Source organism: Bombina bombina, chromosome 6 (assembly GCF_027579735.1).
Source record: "Bombina bombina isolate aBomBom1 chromosome 6, aBomBom1.pri, whole genome shotgun sequence".
Classification (NCBI taxonomy): Eukaryota; Metazoa; Chordata; class Amphibia; order Anura; family Bombinatoridae; genus Bombina; species Bombina bombina.
In genome coordinates, this window is record NC_069504.1 from 543,490,030 (window position 1) to 543,510,495 (window position 20,466).

General features: G+C 34.6%; 1 protein-coding gene across 1 annotated transcript in view; it reads left to right on the plus strand.

Annotated features, from left to right (window-relative positions):
- The first annotated feature begins 613 nt into the window (after positions 1-613).
- The window catches only part of LOC128665164 (aromatase), a 77,434-nt gene continuing 57,581 nt past the window's right edge, over positions 614-20,466 (plus strand). Inside the window, exons 1-2 of the mRNA XM_053719898.1 lie at positions 614-758; positions 18,576-18,726. Of these exons, the coding sequence (XP_053575873.1) occupies positions 614-758; positions 18,576-18,726 (296 nt within the window). The remainder of the gene's footprint in view (positions 759-18,575; positions 18,727-20,466) is intronic.

Consider the following 20,466-nt stretch of genomic DNA (forward strand, 5'->3'; position numbering starts at 1 on the left):
AGGAATAATACGTAGCCGATAAGGTCCCCTACCAGTAACCACCTCCCGCCCGCACCATAAATATTTAACTGTGCGGTCAACATTTATGCACCGTTAAATATTACAGCCTGAAGCTACTCTAGCATTTTAATTTTAAATGTAGCATTTTAATTTTACATTAGAATGCCCATTTTATACAATAATTTAATTATGTGACCCTTTCTTGCGTCATTTAGATATTTGTAAGAGAAAATGATGTTATAGTACTGTCATAAAAAAACACATCTTCTATGAACTGTTAAAGAGGTCATGTTGCTCATACTTGTAGTGTCAAGGGCATTCATCCAAGCAGCTGGTTTGCCACTTATACAATCAAAGAAACAAAAACGTACGACACCAATTTATTAAACCTTTGTGGTAGAAAAGTTATCTCCTTATTTTGACTAATTTTACTCTTATCTAGAAGATTCTCAAAATATAAAAAGGGGGTAAGATGTCAAAAGCCCTCAAATCCCAGCATGCAACTCATATCTTCTGTTATTTGCAGAATCAAAAGGACACCAGGACTTTAGAAACCTGCTGCAGTAGATCTCTCACTACCTGAGGTGAAGTAAAGGGAGCAATTGGAAAAACAATGATTTTGGACGTTTTTAATACAATGCAAAATAACATCACTGATGTTTTTCCCCGTGTTGTACCTGCAACTGCTGCTTCCGTTCTGCTTTTCATCTTCTTGCTCATTATTGTCTGGAATTATGAAGAAACTTCTTCTATACCAGGTAAATAATTATTATTATTATTTATTTTTATTTACTTTTCTTAGCTTAATGGTGATTTTAAAGTGATCAATAAAATAATATGAGTCACTGTACTTTATGTTAATTTATTTGCTATACAGGGTATTTTTATACAGGAATAAATCCCCAAATCCGGAATTCCAAAATCCAGAAATATTCTGAAAACAGACTTTTTCATTAATATTTTTTTTAAAAATTACCATTTTCCCCACCAGTAAGTAAAAATCTTCTCAGCCTCTATCATTTTTGTGTTTTAAAATGTAAATGCTTGTCTTTATTTAAAACAAGAACTATTACCTTACTGGTTACTGTACTGTCTTTCTGATGGTACTATGTATACAAAAGTATTAAACATGATCTAAAACAACCTTTATATTGCATGTATAAGCTGTATTGTGAAATATGTGTAAATAACATAAGATGTTGTTAACACTTGTTCCCATCCCATCTCCAAGTGGATGCAAATTTACAAATATTCCAAATTACAAATTATCCTAAATTCTTAACTGTTTGGATAAAGAGTTCTGTACCTGTATTTTATTTAATTGTTTATTCTGTATTATTTTATTTTATAGAAGCTATTTATTACTGGGGATATTGTTTACACTCTAATACGTAGCATCTTGGGACATTCCATGTACTAACTTAAAAAAATAACAGAAAGCTGAGTCAATGTATTGTATACAATTGTATTTACCCTCATTAATATTGTATGGAAAGTAAAAATTAAGTTTGTTTTTTTGTTTTTATTATTTAATCAAACAAATGCATATCTTGAGGTAAATGTTCCATAGATCAGTGATAGGTTATCTAGGAGAAGGTAGATTATACTCCAGTTGAAATGTATTTTAAAAATACCCTGAAACTTTAAGAGGACATGGAAGACAAAATTAAACAATCTCTCAATTCAGTTAGAACATGCAGATTTCCAAAAATGGTCCCATTTCTAATTATTAAATTTACATCTTTCCCTTGGTCTCCTCAGTTAAAGATTAGATCCTTGCATGAAAGTATAATGAGACTCAGGAACATGTGCCTTGATCCCTGTATATTTACCTTGTTAAAATATTGTTGCAAACACTTTGCTCTTTTGAAAAGGACCTAAGTTTGAAATAGGATACAAAATTGTACATTTGACAATATGAGTATGTTGGAAAGTCGTTTTTTTTTTTTATTTGTAAATTGTGTATTTTATCTCTTTAATGAAGATGTTTGTATACAAGTTGCTAAACTTTTTTAAAATTTAATAAAATCTAAACCAATTTTAACATTGTGCTCATGCTAAGCTAAAGGACATCAGTAAATATGACTCTTGTCTCTAACTAATGAACCACAGAACAATATTTTCAGATTGTATCTATAAAAGGGGTTATTATTTATTATAATATATTTATTTTAATCTATAAAATGCACATTTATAAATTTCCTGATAGTATTAGACTCAAAACATTTCTATAATGTAGCCTTCAGGCACATTGGAAAAATGTATTATTTTTAAATCAATATATAGTTATGTAACCTATACTGTTGCTTATTGGCTGAAAAAGACAACTCCCAAAGCTCTATTAGTGGAGAGCTTAAACAAAGATAAACAATTGCTACAATTTCCCTTTAAGACTTTACTAGAAAAAAACAAACCTATTAAATAGGTTTGTAGTATCCTTCCACTATGCTTAACACAGGGCTTATGACAAACATTAGTAACTGGTATAATTAGCACGGATCATTTCATGGATATAATTTGATAATATAATAATGTGCAAGCTTTTCCTTATGCTATAGAGACTGCCTGTGCTGAATGGGTTAATCAGAAAATTTCCTATAATTAAATTGCTGTTTTAGTATTTACTAATATAATTCAAATTCATTGAGTTCTATATATGTACATTACATTATTTTGCATACACCTATATAGATTTTTTATAAATCTACAATCTTTAGATGTCTCCTTTCATGTGCAGTAAAGTTCTGTTAACAAGAATTTTAGCAATAATGTCAATATTTAAGAAGTCATGAATATTTACCTAATCCTATGAACTGAAATCATCTCTAATCCTAATATGCTTGTAATATTGGTCCATAGTGCTGCTGCTAAGTTATGCTTTGCGTTTAAATTCTAAACTAGAATGTATTAAAAAGCATTAGATGAAATGTAACTAGAAAAGTAAGTTCACATCATCTCTCAGCCTCAGGTCATTACAAGGGCAAATTGCATTTAACTCTTCACTTGTAACATGGGTACGCATAAGAGTTAAAGGGACAGTCTAGTCAAAATTAAACTTTCATTATTCAGATAGGACATGTAATTTTAATCAACTTTCCAATTTACTTTTTTCATCAAATTTGCTTTATTCTCTTGGTATTCTTAGTTGAAACTAAAGCTAGGTAGGCTCATATGCTAATTTCTAAGCCCTTGAGGGCTGCCTCTAATCACATGCTTTTTAAATTGCTTTTCACAACAAAAGACTTGATAGTTCACGTGGGCCATATAGATAACACTGTGTTCAGGCACAGAAAGTTATTTAAAGGGACAGTCAAGTCCAAAAAAACCTTTCATTTTTCAAATAGGGCATTTAATTTTAAACAACTTTCCAATTTACTTTTATCAACAATTTTGCTTTGTTCTCTTGGTATTCTAGTTGAAAGCAAACCTAGGAAAGCACATATGATAATTTCTAAGCCCTTGAAAGCCGCTTCTATTTTATTTACTTTTCACAGTAGGGGAGAGCAAGCTCATGTAGGCCATATAGATAGCATTGTGATCACACCCGTGGCTAGTGGAAGACACTGCACTAATTGGCTAAAATGCAAGTCAATAGATAATAACTAAAAGTCATGTGATTAGGGGCGGTCAGAAGATGCTTAGATACAAGTTAGTCACAACACAATGCTAAATGAAAGTCAATAGATAATAAATAGTCACAGTCATGTGATCAGGGGGCTGTCAGAAGATGCTTAGATACAAGGTAATCAAAGAGGTAAAAATGATATTAATATAACTGTGTTGTTAATGCAAAACTGGGGAATGGGTAATAAAGGGATTATGTATCTTTTTAAACAATACAAATTCTATTGTAGACTGTCCCTTTAAAGGGACCAATTTCCATATAACATATGACAGAGTGGCTGAAAAGATAGCTCAGAATGTGTGATGAGGAATAAAGGGCTGAGAATGAATGTGAAGCTAAAATGAGTGAAAGGGTGAGGGCTGTGAGGCATGTTTTAGCATAGGCCATTGGCAGCATGATACAGGTGCTGTACTATGGCATGATGCATTCCCACATCTAAATGCTTTATTTATGCTTTTATTACACATCAGTAATTCCTTCTATGGGTTCATGACACCTCACGCATCCCTGGCCTGGCTGTGACAACTACATAAAGGAAATAGAAGATAAAGTTGTTGGGGGGGGTAGGGTCAGAGGGCAGCAGATTTCCCAGCGACTAGGAAAACACAAAAACTAAATACAGCACTGGTTAAGCAGGACTGAGTGGGTCTGAGACGGAGTGAGAGGGACTGGAAGTGTGAAAGGTAAAAAGGAATACGGGAAATATGAAAACTTGTGCTGATAAGGAGTGAGAGCCAGTAAAATAAAAATGAGTATTTAAATAAAGAAGTTATTGTGCATTTAGTTTTACCATCAGATTTATAGGCTTCCCCTCTCTAAGTGCAGGTGAACCTGAGCCTGTTACACTGATTCAACCCAAAGTGGGAAATGCTTAAAGGGACATAAAACCCATTACTTTTCTTTTGTGATTTCTAAACCTGGACACTGTGGTGGGATTATCTAACACGTCTCCTCAGTACTGTGAGGTAACCTCCAAGAAATTTTAAAAGGCAAAATTTAGCTTGAGAACTGTTTTTTCCCTATGCAGGTTCTGGGTGTTAGGAGGAGACACATATATTACAATATAATCCTCCAAAAAAGCCCTAAAGATTTTGTATAATTTCTCTCCATAGCAGTGAGTTTTTGATCATCAGGTCCTCAGACAATGCTAAAAAAATATTTCAATTTACTTCTATTATCAAATTGACTTTGTTCTCATGGTATTGTATGTTGAAGAGGTATCTAGATAGATTGCTGGAGCAGTACGTGACACTGCTGTCACTTACTGTTCTTGCAAATGTATAACATAGTCATAAAACTGCTGCCATATATTGCTCCAGTCACGTGCACACTCCTACACATTCCTACCTGCTTTTTAAAGCAAGAGAACAAAGTAAATTTGATAAAAGAAGTAAATTGGAAAGTTTGTTTAAAATTTGACACCCTATGTGAAACATGAAATACATTTTGGGGGTGTTATGTCCCTTTAAATCATGGCTAACTGTAGTACTTCGGTACTGAGGGCAAAAATGCTAATCCAAGATCACAATTACTGTGTAATTTTCCAAAACAAATAAATACATCTTTATCACTTAGCATTTTTGTAGCTCAACATAAATTCAAACGTATTTTATCTGGACTTTACTACTAGAGCAATAAAAACATATTAATTAGGTATTACAGCATCCTTAAACTATGCTTAACACAGGGCTTATGACAAACATCAGTAACTCTGGTATAATTAATTAGCATGGACTATTTCATTGGTATAATTAGATAATATTATATTGAGCAAGCTTGTCATTATGCCATAGTCTGTCTGTGCTGATTAGGTTAATAAGAAAATGTCATATATTTAAATTGCTATTTTAGTATTCCCTAATATAATTCAAATTCATTGAGTTCTATATATTTACATTACATTAGTTTGCATACATCTATATAGATTTTATAAATCTACAACCCTCAGATGTCTCCTTTCATGTGTAATAAAGTTCTGTTAACAAGAATTTTAGCAATAACGTCAGTATTTAAGAAGTCATGAATATTTACCTAATCCTATGAATTGAACTCATCTCTAATCCTAATATGCATATAGCATTGGTCCATAGTGCTGCTGCTAAACTTGCCTTACATTCTAAACTAGAATGTATTTAAAAGCATTAGATGAAATGTCACTAGAAAAGTAAGTTCATTTCATCCATTGTCCTCACAAGGGTAAATTGCATTTAACTTTTCACTTGGAACATGGGTAAGCAAAGGAGTTAAATGGACAGTATACACCAATTTTCATATAACTGCATGTAGTAGACACTACTATAAAGAAGATTATGCACAGATAGTGATATAAAATGCCGTATCAAACCTTTTAAAAACGTACTTAGAAGCTCCCAGTTTAGCACTGTTGATGAGGTTAAAGTCAGATAACATAGTCTGGAAATCAGCCCAATGTTATTAAAAAAATAAGCAAAACTCTACATTGTTACAAACACACTCCCAGACCAGATGGGCTATATCAATGTATCATCTACAAAACATTTATGCAAAGAAAACTCTATTGTATAATGTCCCTTTAAAGTTAATATCCTTTATGTATACTACAGTTCTAAAGTGTCTATCTATCCTTGCAAATATTTATATTATTAAATAAAAACATTTTCACTATAGTAAGAAGTATTTCCCTTAGTTAATACAACCTATTATCATATGGTTGTTTCATACAGCACTTTTTTTTCTTTTAATTTCAACCACTGTTCCAGAAAGATCTCATTTTAGTGCACATGAACATACTCTTATACAGATGACATCATTTATATCCACAGGTTCTCTCTATTTTTATGTTCGTTTTTTATGATATGTGAAGTCCTTTGGTTTGCAAGATTTTCTGAAATAGTTTTCACATAAAAAGATACAATAAACCTTTGATCAGATGTTAATGTTGCATTAAAAGGAAAGTCTACTTGATTTTGTTTATTGTTTATAACAATAGATAACATATTTACTACCCATTCCCCAGCTTTGCACAACCAACATTGCTCAATTAAAGGGACATTGTACCCAATTTTTTTATTTCATGATTCAGATAGAGCATGCAATTTTAAGCATCTTTCTAATTTACTCCTATTGACACATTTTCTTTATTCTCGTGGTATCTTTATTTGAAAAGCAATAATTTAAGTTTAGATGCTGGCCCATTTTTGGTTAACAACCTGGGTTGTCCTTGCTGATTGAACAGCACCAATAAGCAAGTGCTGTCCATGGTTCTGAACCACAAATAATTGGCTGGCTATTTAGCTTAGATGCCTTCTTTTTCAAATAAAGAAAGCAAGAGAACGAAGAACAATTGATAATAGGAGTAAATTAGAAAGTTGGTTAAAATTGCTTGCTCCATCTGAATCACAAAAGAAAAATTTGGGTTCAGTGTCCCTTTGATTTACTTCATAACCTCTAAATATCTAAATCCCTGCCTGTTTCTAAGCCCCTGCAGAAACCTCTTACTTCAGTGAATTTTATACACAGACAGATAGTGCAAGATCATGTGTGCCATATAGATAACATTGTGCTCCCTCTCATTAGTAAAACATACATGAAGCAGCACTAATTGGCTAAAAAAAAAAAAAGAGAGATAAAGGGTAATCTGCAGGAGCTTAGATACAGGTAATAAAGGAGATAAAAAGCAGTATTGGATATGTAAACCTGGGGAATTTGTAATAAAGGGATATCTTTTTAAACAATACACATTTTCAAATAGACTGTCCCTTTAAAAGGATGGTAAAGTAAAAATGTTACTGTCATGATTCAGACTGAGCATCCAATTTTAAACAACTTCAATTTATGTCTATTGTCTAATTTGCTTTATTCTCTTGGTATCCTTTGTTTGAAAGCCTAATTAGGTAGGCTTAGAAGCAGCAATGCACTACTGGGACTTAGCTGCCGATTGGTGGCTGTACATATATGCCTCTTGCCATTGGCTCACCTGAGCTAGCTCCCACTACTGCATTGCTGCTCCTGAGCCTAAATAGATAGGCTTTTAAATAAAAGATACCAAGAGAATAAAGCAAATTAAAAATGTTAGTTATTAAATGTATATGGAGGTTAAAATTAAACTTTCATGTTTCAGACAACTTATCCAATCATACAAAAATACAATGTACGTCTTTAATAAAATGCACCTCCTTTCTCCGCACCTAGCTAATTTCCAAGAGAACATTCTAAAGTCCGCTCAGGTAGACAATTGTTAATATTATTACAAACTCTGTGGCGCTATTGTGCTTCAGACACATATATGACCCTGAGACTTTGCCCAGTATGTTCTTGTATAAAGGGCTTAGGTTTCAACATAGAGAAGTTTATTTGGTGTTGTTTTTTTGCTTTTTTTAATTTAACACTCTGTCTGAACTGTGAAAGTTTAATTTTCACCTACATTTTCCTCTAATATTGATTAGAAGTAAATAATTTATTATAGTAAGTTAAGAGGTAGTCTGAGAAAGCAGCAAACAAAAGAGACAGTAAAAATGGGTATTAAAAAAGAAACAGAGACAACAGCTACAATAACAAAAGCATTGTGTCAATACACTTGATCCTAACACCAGAAAGATGATAACCTCAGATTACCCTGGCTCCAACATATGTCAGATACCCTCATGCCAGTCATGTTAATGTGGGGAACATGGCTGGTATAGTATATTTTTGGGGAAGGTGAATAAAACATATTCTCTTTATCCAGATATACCAGTTCCCATTGTGAGAGCTATAGATTAATGCGGAAAGGAGCAAATTAGAGCTAATATTGTCAGTTTCAGCAGATTATTAAACTAGAAATTGTATTCTTCATCTCCTAGACTGTTTCACACGTTCTCATTGTGTATAGATACAAATGATAAAACCAGGAACATATGAAATATGACTGGAAAACTTACTAATATTTATTCCTTTAAAATATGTTTTCCTCTTCAAATGTGTTATCTGAAGAATGTCTGGTAAAATCATGTGACTGTGTGATGTCACTACGTGAGTAAACATTAAATGTATGTTTCTTGCAGGGTTATGACATTGGTTTCTACCATGGGTCATTTAAACACAACATATAAAACCTTGACATTCCTATTTGTAAAATATTATTTTGTAAACAATGTACCATACTTACTATAACCCCTTTTATCTTCTTCTCCACCCCTCCTTATTCTCTCTTCATGTGTCTTTATCATTTACTTTTTAATCATTGTTTTCATTCCATCTTTCACCTTTTCCTCACCCTCTGTAGCTTTCTCAGTTTTTCACTTATTTTTGGTTTCCCTTATTCCTTGTCCTTTTAGCCTATTTATCTTACGCTCCCTATTTAAGGTATGGCATAAAACTGTCTCCATGGCTGTATTCAGATAGCAAATCATAGGCTCCCCATCCTGGTTATACTATAAATACCACTGTTCGCAATTTTCTTATGGGACATTTCTGTGCTGAATGAATCAGCGTTTGCTCATCAAGATGGTCGAGGCTTGTACTTGTCAGCAAGATTTTTGTAAGTGTTATCTATATGGGCAAAAGAGACTTGTGCACAATTATTTGTTTCCTGATACAATACGTTTTATAGATCACTTCTGTTAGACAGTTACTGCATTAAAGGGACAATCTGATCAAAATGTAAATGCACATTGATATAATAATAATAATAAATAATAATAATAATAATAAAAAAATAATAATAACATAGATAAATTACATCTTTGAATGGAAACATTGTACAAGTTACTTGTATTGGCAAAAATGCTTCTACTAAAAAAAGTATGATTGTTTTAATGTTAGCATATTTCTCTGCACGTGCATGTGAAGCATCACTAGATATTCTCAGTGCACCAGCATTTTAAATAGTGCAGCTGCTCAGAGCATCATTGGGGCTTGTATTATATTAGCAATTAACAAATTGAGTCATTACCAGATGGAACAAGCACCTTAGGCTCTCTGAGCAAGTGCTGTGTTTAAAATGCTGGTGCACGGTGCATACTTAAGTACATTTTTGAAACAGCTATAGCTTTTATTAGTATTTTTGGTAATACATGTATAATACAAAAATGCTTCTATTCAAAAATTAAATGCATCCATGTGGATTTCAATTTTGGCTGGAATGTCCCTTTAAAATATAAAAGTTTATTTTTTATAAATTTTTAATTTGTAAGATACCTGCCACCTGCACCATGAATTCCCGTTTAACAAATGCTAAGTATTGAAGTGCATGAATTGCTTTAAAGGGACAGTCTAGTCCAAAATGAACTTTCATGATTCAGATAGGGAATGCAATTTAAAACAACTTTCCAATTTACTTTTATCATCAAATTTGCTTTGTACTCTTGGTATTCTTAGTTAAAAGCTAAACCTAGGAGGTTTATATGCTTATTTCTTAGACCTTGAATACCGCCTCTAAACTGAATGCATTTTGACAGTTGTTCGCCACTAGAGGGTGTTAGTTCATGTGACTCATATAGATAACACTGTGCTCACGCACGTGGAGTAAGCACTGATTGGCTGAAATGCAAGTCTGTCAAAAGAACTGAATTAAGGGGGCAGTCTGCAGAGGCGTAGATACAAGGCAATCACTGAGGTAAAAAGTGTATTAATATAACTGTGTTGGTTAGGCAAAACTAGGAAATAGGTAATAAAGGGGATTATCTATTTTCAAAAACAATAACAATTCTAGTGTAGACTGTCCCTTTAAAGCATGATAAAGGATAAATGTGGGATTGTTTGTCGAGAAGTGAGTATGACAATGAGCTGGGTGAACCTTTAAATCATTATGGCCTAGATTTAGAGTTTGGCGGTAGCCATGAAAACCAGCGTTAGAGGCTCCTAACGCTGGTTTTAGGCTACCGCCGGTATTTGGAGTCACTCAAAATAGGGTCTAACGCTCACTTTTCAGCCGCGACTTTTCCATACCGCAGATCCCCTTACGTAAATTGCGTATCCTATCTTTTCAATGGGATTTTTATAACTCCGGTATTTAGAGTCGTTTCTGAAGTGAGCGTTAGACATCTAACGTCAAAACTCCAGCCGCAGGAAAAAAGTCAGTAGTTAAGAGCTTTCTGGGCTAACGCCGGTTTATAAAGCTCTTAACTACTGTGCTCTAAAGTACACTAACACCCATAAACTACCTATGTACCCCTAAACCGAGGCCCCCCCCCCACATCGCCGACACTCGAAAATTTTTTTTTAACCCCTAATCTGCCGACCGCCACCTACGTTATACTTATGTACCCCTAATCTGCTGCCCCTAACACCGCCGACCCCTGTATTATATTTATTAACCCCTAACCTGCCCCCCACAACATCACCTCCACCTGCCTACACTTATTAACCCCTAATCTGCTGACCGCAAAGCGCCGCCACCTACGTTATCCTTATGTACCCCTAATCTGCTGCCCCTAAAACCGCGACCCCTATATTATATTTATTAATCCCTAATCTGCCCCCCTCAACGTCGCCTCCACCTGCCTACACTTATTAACCCCTAATCTGCCGACCGGACCTGAGCGCTACTATAATAAAGTTATTAACCCCTAATCCGCCTCACTAACCCTATAATAAATAGTATTAACCCCTAATCTGCCCTCCCTAACATCGCCGACACCTAACTTCAAACATTAACCCCTAATCTGCCGACCGGAGCTCACCGCTATTCTAATAAATGTATTAACCCCTAAAGCTAAGTCTAACCCTAACACTAACACCCCCCTAAGTTAAATATAATTTAAATCTAACGAAATTAATTAACTCTTATTAAATAAATTATTCCTATTTAAAGCTAAATACTTACCTGTAAAATAAATCCTAATATAGCTACAATATAAATTATAATTATAGCTATTTTAGGATTTATATTTATTTTACAGGTAACTTTGTATTTATTTTAACCAGGTACAATAGCTATTAAATAGTTAAGAACTATTTAATAGCTAAAATAGTTAAAATAATTACAAATTTACCTGTAAAAGAAATCCTAACCTAAGTTACAAATAAACCTAACACTAGACTATCAATAAATTAATTAAATAAACTACCTACAATTACCTACAATTAACCTAACACTACACTATCAATAAATTAATTAAATACAATTGCTACAAATAAATACAATTAAATAAACTAGCTAAAGTACAAAAAATAAAAAAGAACTAAGTTACAAAAAATAAAAAAATATTTACAAACATAAGAAAAATATTACAACAATTTTAAACTAATTACACCTACTCTAAGCCCTCTAATAAAATAACAAAGCCCCCCAAAATAAAAAAATGCCCTACCCTATTCTAAATTACTAAAGTTTAAAGCTCTTTTACCTTACCAGCCCTGAACAGGGCCCTTTGCGGGGCATGCCCCAAGAAATACAGCTCTTTTGCCTGTAAAAAAAAACATACAATACCCAAGCCCCCCAACATTACAACCCACCACCCACATACCCCTAATCTAACCCAAACCCCCCTTAAATAAACCTAACACTAAGCCCCTGAAGATCATCCTACCTTGTCTTCACCTCACCGGGTATCACACCGATCCGTCCAGAAGAGCTCCTCCGATGTCCTGATCCAAGCCCAAGCGGGGGGCTGAAGAGGTCCATGATCCGGCTGAAGTCTTCATCCAAGCGGGGCAGAAGAGGTCTTCCATCCGATTGAAGTCTTCATTCAAGCGGCATCCATCCGGAGCGAAGCGGCAGCATCCTGAAGACCTCCACCGCGGAACATCCATCCTGGCCGACGACTGAACGACGAATGACGGTTCCTTTAAATGACGTCATCCAAGATGGCGTCCCTCGAATTCCGATTGGCTGATAGGATTCTATCAGCCAATCGGAATTAAGGTAGGAATATTCTGATTGGCTGATGGAATCAGCCAATCAGAATCAAGTTCAATCCGATTGGCTGATCCGATCAGCCAATCAGATTGAGCTCGCATTCTATTGGCTGTTCCGATCAGCCAATAGAATGCAAGCTCAATCTGATTGGCTGATTGGATCAGCCAATCGGATTGAACTTGATTCTGATTGGCTGATTCCATCAGCCAATCAGAATATTCCTACCTTAATTCCAATTGGCTGATAGAATCCTATCAGCCAATCGGAATTGGAGGGACGCCATCTTGGATGACGTCATTTAAAGGAACCGTCATTCGTCGTTCAGTCGTCGGCCAGGATGGATGTTCCCCGGTGGAGGTCTTCAGGATGCTGCCGCTTCGCTCCGGATGGATGCCGCTTGGATGAAGACTTCAATCGGATGGAAGACCTCTTCTGCCCCACTTGAATGAAGACTTCAGCCGGATCATGGACCTCTTCAGCCCCCCGCTTGGGCTTGGATCAGGACATCGGAGGAGCTCTTCTGGACGGATCGGTGTGATACCCGGTGAGGTGAAGACAAGGTAGGATGATCTTCAGGGGCTTAGTGTTAGGTTTATTTAAGGGGGGTTTGGGTTAGATTAGGGGTATGTGGGTGGTGGGTTGTAATGTTGGGGGGCTTGGGTATTGTATGTTTTTTTTTACAGGCAAAAGAGCTGTATTTCTTGGGGCATGCCCCGCAAAGGGCCCTGTTCAGGGCTGGTAAGGTAAAAGAGCTTTGAACTTTAGTAATTTAGAATAGGGTAGGGCATTTTTTTATTTTGGGGGGCTTTGTTATTTTATTAGGGGACTTAGAATAGGTGTAATTAGTTTAAAATTGTTGTAATATTTTTCTTATGTTTGTAAATATTTTTTTATTTTTTGTAACTTAGTTCTTTTTTATTTTTTGTACTTTAGCTAGTTTATTTAATTGTATTTATTTGTAGCAATTGTATTTAATTAATTTATTGATAGTGTAGTGTTAGGTTAATTGTAGGTAATTGTAGGTAGTTTATTTAATTAATTTATTGATAGTCTAGTGTTAGGTTTATTTGTAATTTAGGTTAGGATTTCTTTTACAGGTAAATTTGTAATTATTTTAACTATTTTAGCTATTAAATAGTTCTTAACTATTTAATAGCTATTGTACCTGGTTAAAATAAATACAAAGTTACCTGTAAAATAAATATAAATCCTAAAATAGCTATAATATAATTATAATTTATATTGTAGCTATATTAGGATTTATTTTACAGGTAAGTATTTAGCTTTAAATAGGAATAATTTATTTAATAAGAGTTAATTAATTTCGTTAGATTTAAATTATATTTAACTTAGGGGGGTGTTAGTGTTAGGGTTAGACTTAGCTTTAGGGGTTAATACATTTATTAGAATAGCGGTGAGCTCCGGTCGGCAGATTAGGGGTTAATGTTTGAAGTTAGGTGTCGGCGATGTTAGGGAAGGCAGATTAGGGGTTAATACTATTTATTATAGGGTTAGTGAGGCGGATTAGGGGTTAATAACTTTATTATAGTAGCGCTCAGGTCCGGTCGGCAGATTAGGGGTGGAGGCGACGTTGTGGGGGGCAGATTAGGGGTTAATAAATATAATATAGGGGTCGGCGATGTTAGGGCAGCAGATTAGGGGTACATAGGGATAATGTAAGTAGCGGCGGTTTACGGAGTGGCAGATTAGGGGTTAATAATAATATGCAGGGGTCAGCGATAGCGGGGGCGGCAGATTAGGGGTTAATAAGTGTAAGGTTAGGGGTGTTTAGACTCGGGGTACATGTTAGAGTGTTAAGTGCAGACGTAGGAAGGGTTACCGCATAGCAAACAATGGGGCTGCGTTAGGAGCTGAACGCGGCTTTTTTGCAGGTGTTTGGGTTTTTTTCAGCTCAAACAGCCCCATTGTTTCCTATGGGGGAATCGTGCACGAGCACGTTTTTGAGGCTGGCCGCGTCCGTAAGCAACTCTGGTATCGAGAGTTGAAGCTGCGTTAAAAATGCTCTACGCTCCTTTTTTGGAGCCTAACGCAGCCTTTATGTGGACTCTCAATACCAGAGTAATTTTTATGGTGCGGCCAGAAAAAAGCCGGCGTTAGTTTTTTGGGTCGTTACCGACAAAACTCCAAATCTAGCCGTATGTGACCAATAAAAGTGAATCTGAGAAAATGTTGCGTAGAATAGAAAGAGAGGAGAGAAGCAATGAGATATAGAATCAGATGATGATACACAATTTTAGTTTTTGTTATGCATATAAAATAGCAGTCGTCAAATGTGTTCATTTAGTTCATGTAAAAGGGTTAAATGGATACTAAACCCAAATGTTTCCTTTAATGATTCAGTTGGAGCATGCAATTTTAAGCAATTTTAATTTACACCTACTATCAATTTGTATTTGTTCTCTTGCTATCTTTATTTAAAAAGCAGGAATTTAAAGCTTATCAGTCAGCCCATTTTAGGTTCAGCACCCTGGATAGTGCTTGCTGATTGGTGGCTACATTTAACAAACCAATAAGCAAGCATAGCCCAGGTTCTCAACCAAAAATGGGCCAGGCTCTTAAGCTTTATATTCCTGCTTTTTAAATAAAGATAGCAAAAAAATGAAGAAAAATTGGTCATAGGAGTAAATTATAAAGTTGCTTAATTTCATGCTCTATCTGAATCATATCTGAATCATTAAAGACAAACTTTAGGTTTAGTGTCCCTTTAAGTAAAAGCTGTTTGATGTAAAGGGACAGTAAAGTCCAAATTAAACGTTCATGATTCAGATAGGGCATATACTTTTAAACAACTTTTCAATTTACCTTTATCACCAAATTTGCTTTGTTCTCTTGGTATTCTTAGTTGAAAACTAAACCTAGGTAGGCTCTTATGCTAATTTCTAAGCCCTGAAGGCCACCTCTTATCTGAATGCATTTGACAGTTTTTCACAGCTAGAGGACGTTAGTTCATGTATTTCATATATATATTTCTAGAATAGTGTTGGTTTTGCAAAACTGGGGAATGGTAACTAAAGGGATTATCTATCTTTTTAAACAATAACATGTTTGCTCTTTACTATCCCTTTAAAGGGAAACTAACAAAAAGTGGGTGATTGTGTACAAATGAATCTTGGGACTCTACAGCTCACTGGTTGACAGGAGCACCTCCCATAAAAAAGTTAGTTTATTCAACACAAGAACAGCCATTGAAAAAAACAAAACAATGTCATATATTTTAAACATTATATTTAAATGCAAGTTTTCGATTTTAGATACAAAATATTATTTTTTTTTATTATAATTTTGCTTTAAAAAGTAAGTGGAGCTTATAAGGTGAAATAGGAAAAGAGAAGGAGTGAGACAGACTAAGGGCATTCATATTGATTGCAAAACCATGACAAACGGTGTCAGTGGAGATTTAAAGGGACAGTTTACTTCAAAATGTTCTCCCATTTTACCCACTGGGGGTGAATTAAATTGTTTACATATAGATACTTTACCATTATATTGACTTATGAAATAGCTGATTTTGTCTGTGATATCCCTACCTATCCCTATATTTAAAGGGATAACTGCATGTAATAGACACTACTATAAAGAATAATATGCACAGATAACTGATATAAAAATCCAGTGTACATTGTTTTTCAAAACTTTCTTAGAAGTTCCCAATTTAACACTGTTAATGAGATAAGCCTGGGACACCCACTGAAAGGGGCTGATAGCAGAACCCTCCTCTGCATATGAAAAGACTCATTATACAAACAGAAGGAGTCTGAAGTCTGTATACATCAGTATACATCTAAAACTTTGGGGCTCGGTTAGGAGTCTGAAAATAAGCACAATGTTATTTAAAAATAAGCTAAACTATACATTTTTACAAACACACACCCAGATTGGCTATATAAATGGATCATCTACAAAACATTTATACAAAGAGGAAGCTAGTGTATAATGTCCATTTAAGTATAGGCTATTGACAAGCTATTTATACACACCAAGCATAATATATTGCACTCCTAGGAGCTAGTGGGAGAGATACAATTCTAAAATGTTCATTTTAAATTGTTCTTTCTAAGTATTGTATAGAGACAGAGATAAGAAAGAGAGGCATTTGAGTGATTAGAAAGGGATGTCTAATCTTTCTGCAAGCTTAGCCTATTTTGATGGGTTGTGGTTTTAAATAGCAAACACAGCTAATTAACCCTTTCGTGACAGGGTTAAAGTGCCTACATCGGAACACTTGTTCCAATGTAGACAAATTGAAACTACGCGATCGTGCATACGATCGCGAGATTTCAATTATTGGATCGCATCTGGGGGGCGTCCCTACAACCCTTGGAACGCCCTACAGACCGCGATCAAGTCCTTGAAGCACAGAAGGCTTCAGGACAGTCGTTTGTTATGACGTTCTATTCCGTCATAACGGCTTTAAAGCCCAGTGTAAATATGACGGAATAGAACGGCATAACGGCGTTAAAAGGCTAAAGGGACATAAAACAAGTTGGGATACAGACAAAAATATAATAATATGTACTTTAATTACTTTACCTGCAAATTTATACTGCAGTGCCTCGCCATTAACCCTTTCTTTTAAGTTTCCGAAATATACAGCTCTAACTCCCCCCACACATTTTCTTCTATGGCTGTATCTATATCTGCTGTTGCTTTGGTAGAATGCAAAAGTGCATAGTTATTAACTGCTGGAGCATACCTAAAAGCTGTGAACTCAGTTGAAATACAATGCCTGTGTCTAAACACTGATAAGGAGGGTGGAGCAGTCTACTCCAGACAGCCTGACTATGTTATTAATTTTGCTGATTTTTTGAAAATTATTTTAAAATACTTGCCAGCAAATTTTTTGAAAAAAATTATGCAAAATATTTTTACTTAATTAGCCCTTTTAGGATATGCACAGTTCTCAACACGTTTCATGGCACTTTAACTTACAAAAAGAAACAAAAAAATGATCAATTTATCATACATTTTATACTCTGCAGCTGGAAGAGGACTGGAAGTGTTAAAGGAAAAGAGGAATAAGGGATTTAATTCATTTTAAAAATAGATAACGCCTTTTTAAACCCATTCCACAGATTTGCACAACCAATATTGTTACATTAAAATACTTTATAACCTTTAAACCTCTAAATCCCTGCCTGTTTCTAAGCCCCTGCAGGCCGCCTTTATCTCAGGGCTCATTCCTGTGGGCCATATAGATAACATTGCACTCACTCCCATGGAGTTATTCATGTGTCAGCACTAATTGGCTAAATGCAAGACTGTACTAGCACTGAAATAAGGTGCAATCTTAGATACAAGGTAATCACCGAGGTAAAATGTATATTACTATAACTGTATTGGTTGTGCAAAACTGGGGACTGTCTATCTTTTTAAAAAATAAAAATTTTGGAGTAGACTGTCCCTTTAAAGGGACATAAAACCTCAGTTCTTTCTTTTGTGATTTTGGGTCTGATGATCTAAACCTCTATGCTGTGGTGAGATTATCTAACAAGTCTCGTCAGAACTGTGAGGTGCCTGTTTTTTCACTATGTAGGTTCTGGATGTGAAGGAGAGACACATATATTACAATATAATCCTCCAAAAAAGCATTAAAGATTTTGTATCATTTCTATCTATGCTAGCAAATTTCATCATCAGGTCCTCAGACAATGATACAAATTTTTTTTTTAAATTTACTTCTATTATCAAATTGACTTTGTTCTCATGGTATTGTGTGTTGAAGAGATATCTAGATAGATTGCTGAAGCAGTACATGACACTGCTCTCACCTACTGTTCTTGCAAATGTATCACAGTCATAAAACTGCTGCCAAAAAATTGCTCCAATCATGTGCACACTATTACACCTTTCTACCTGCTTTGCAACAAAGAATAACAAGGGGACAGAGTCAATTTGATAATAGAAATAAATTCAAACATAGCTTATCTTGTTTTAGAAATAAATAAAGCAGGCTTAATGTATTAATTGTTGATCAATAAACTATATCTGTATTGCAGTTCTAGTTGCTAATGTGATAGAAGTTAGTTTAACAGCAGATGTTTTTATATTGTTTTAATATTTAACATTTTAATGAGATTCCACTTATAAGTATTTTGTACTCTATATCTTCAGGTCCGTCATACTGCATGGGACTCGGTCCTCTTCTTTCCTATGCTAGATTTCTATGGACTGGAATAGGCAATTCCACAAATTACTACAATAAACTCTATGGGGAAATTGTAAGAGTCTGGATTAATGGTGAGGAAACACTAATTATCAGCAAGTAAGTATACATTTATTAACACTAGTTTATAACACATTTATAATATATTGTTTATACGCATTTTAAAGTGAACCTAATGTTGTCATAAATTGTATATTTAGTGCCAGAACTTTAAAGAATGTTGAAGAACCAATCAAATTCTATGTACCTTACAAAGCACTTTCATAACATATATATCTGTAATGCAAATTAATTAAAATATGTTCTTACTATTTATATTTTAAAGAGATTAAACACCACTTTTGTATAAAAACAGTGCTTGTCCCGCACCTAATAAACAGGCCAAAAAACTAATTCTGTAAACTAGGTTTTCTTTAAAATGAAGAAAACCTAAATAGACTAATTTAGCTATTTGATGTGCAGCATTTCATGCTTGTAGATATTGGGTTATTCTCTAATACACATTAGGCCGAGGTGCATAGATTTATACTTAGGCTGCTCAGATATTGTGCAAGCCAGTTCGTGAAAGATGCTTGTAAGAGAGAGCTGTATGTGATGATTCTTAAAGGGATGTGATACCCAATTTTCTTTCATGATTCAGAAAGAGCATGCAATTTTTAACAACTTTTAATTTATTTCTATTATCCAATTCACTTAATTCTCTTTTTATCCTTTGTTGAAGGGGCAGCTATGCACCACTGGAAGCTAGCTGAACATATCTGAATCAATAAGAAGAGGGATTTGTGTGCAGCCACCAATCAGCAGCTAGCTCCCAGTAATGCATTGCTACTCCTGAGCATACCTATGATACCAAGTGAATGAAGACAATTAGATAAATACAGAGCATAAAATCACATGCTCTGTCTGAATCTTGAAAGAAAAATGTGGGTGTCCTATCCCTTTAAGATGGTTACATTCTTTTTCAGACAGTGATAAAATTCACAAAACGGTATAAGAAACTGAGTGTGAGTTTAAATAAAAACGTGCATAACATTAATTGCATATAAGAGTGGAAATAAATGAGAGGGTAAAGTAAGATTGGGTGAGAAAATTGAAGATGTATGAAGAATTAGTAGAACATTTAGTCATGAAAAGAATAGACTAGAAATACAGAGGTCATTTTGTCGTATGCAATTTATCGTAATGTTCTCAATGACTTTTTCAATGTGTCACAAATTTGTTTTTGAATCTTGTTGTGGACTCTGAATAAATTGCTATTCTGTATTTAATAATTCTGTATTCAATCCTGTTTTCACTTTTCCACTCAATATCCACGAGCATCCTTACTTAAACTCACTGTCACTCACATTCACTAATTTACAGACCCATTCTCTTGCCCTAAAACAGCAGCTCCACATTCCATGAGCTTATGCATATCTGAGATGTCCTTCCTCTAACTATTCATTTAACAAATAATAATCATACACAATATTGGCCCTGTAATGGAACACCCAACTAGCATGATAATTCAGGTCCGCTAACACAAATGTAAATTAGGAAAAGCGCATTCTAACTCATAATAATGCTATGTATGTGAGTATGGAAAAGGGTGACTTCTATGATCCCTTTAAAAACCATCTACACTTATTGATGATATTACAACATATATTATATCATGTGTGTATCATTAATTTGCCCTGTAACATAGTCTCAACAAAGGCTCATAAAGCTGAACACATTTTGTGTATTTGAGTGAGATATATATATTTTTTAATTTATATTTTTATTGAGGTTATAAAACTTATGAACATAGGTAAGGTTACAATATAGTCATGGACATAAGCATATGTCCGTATAATG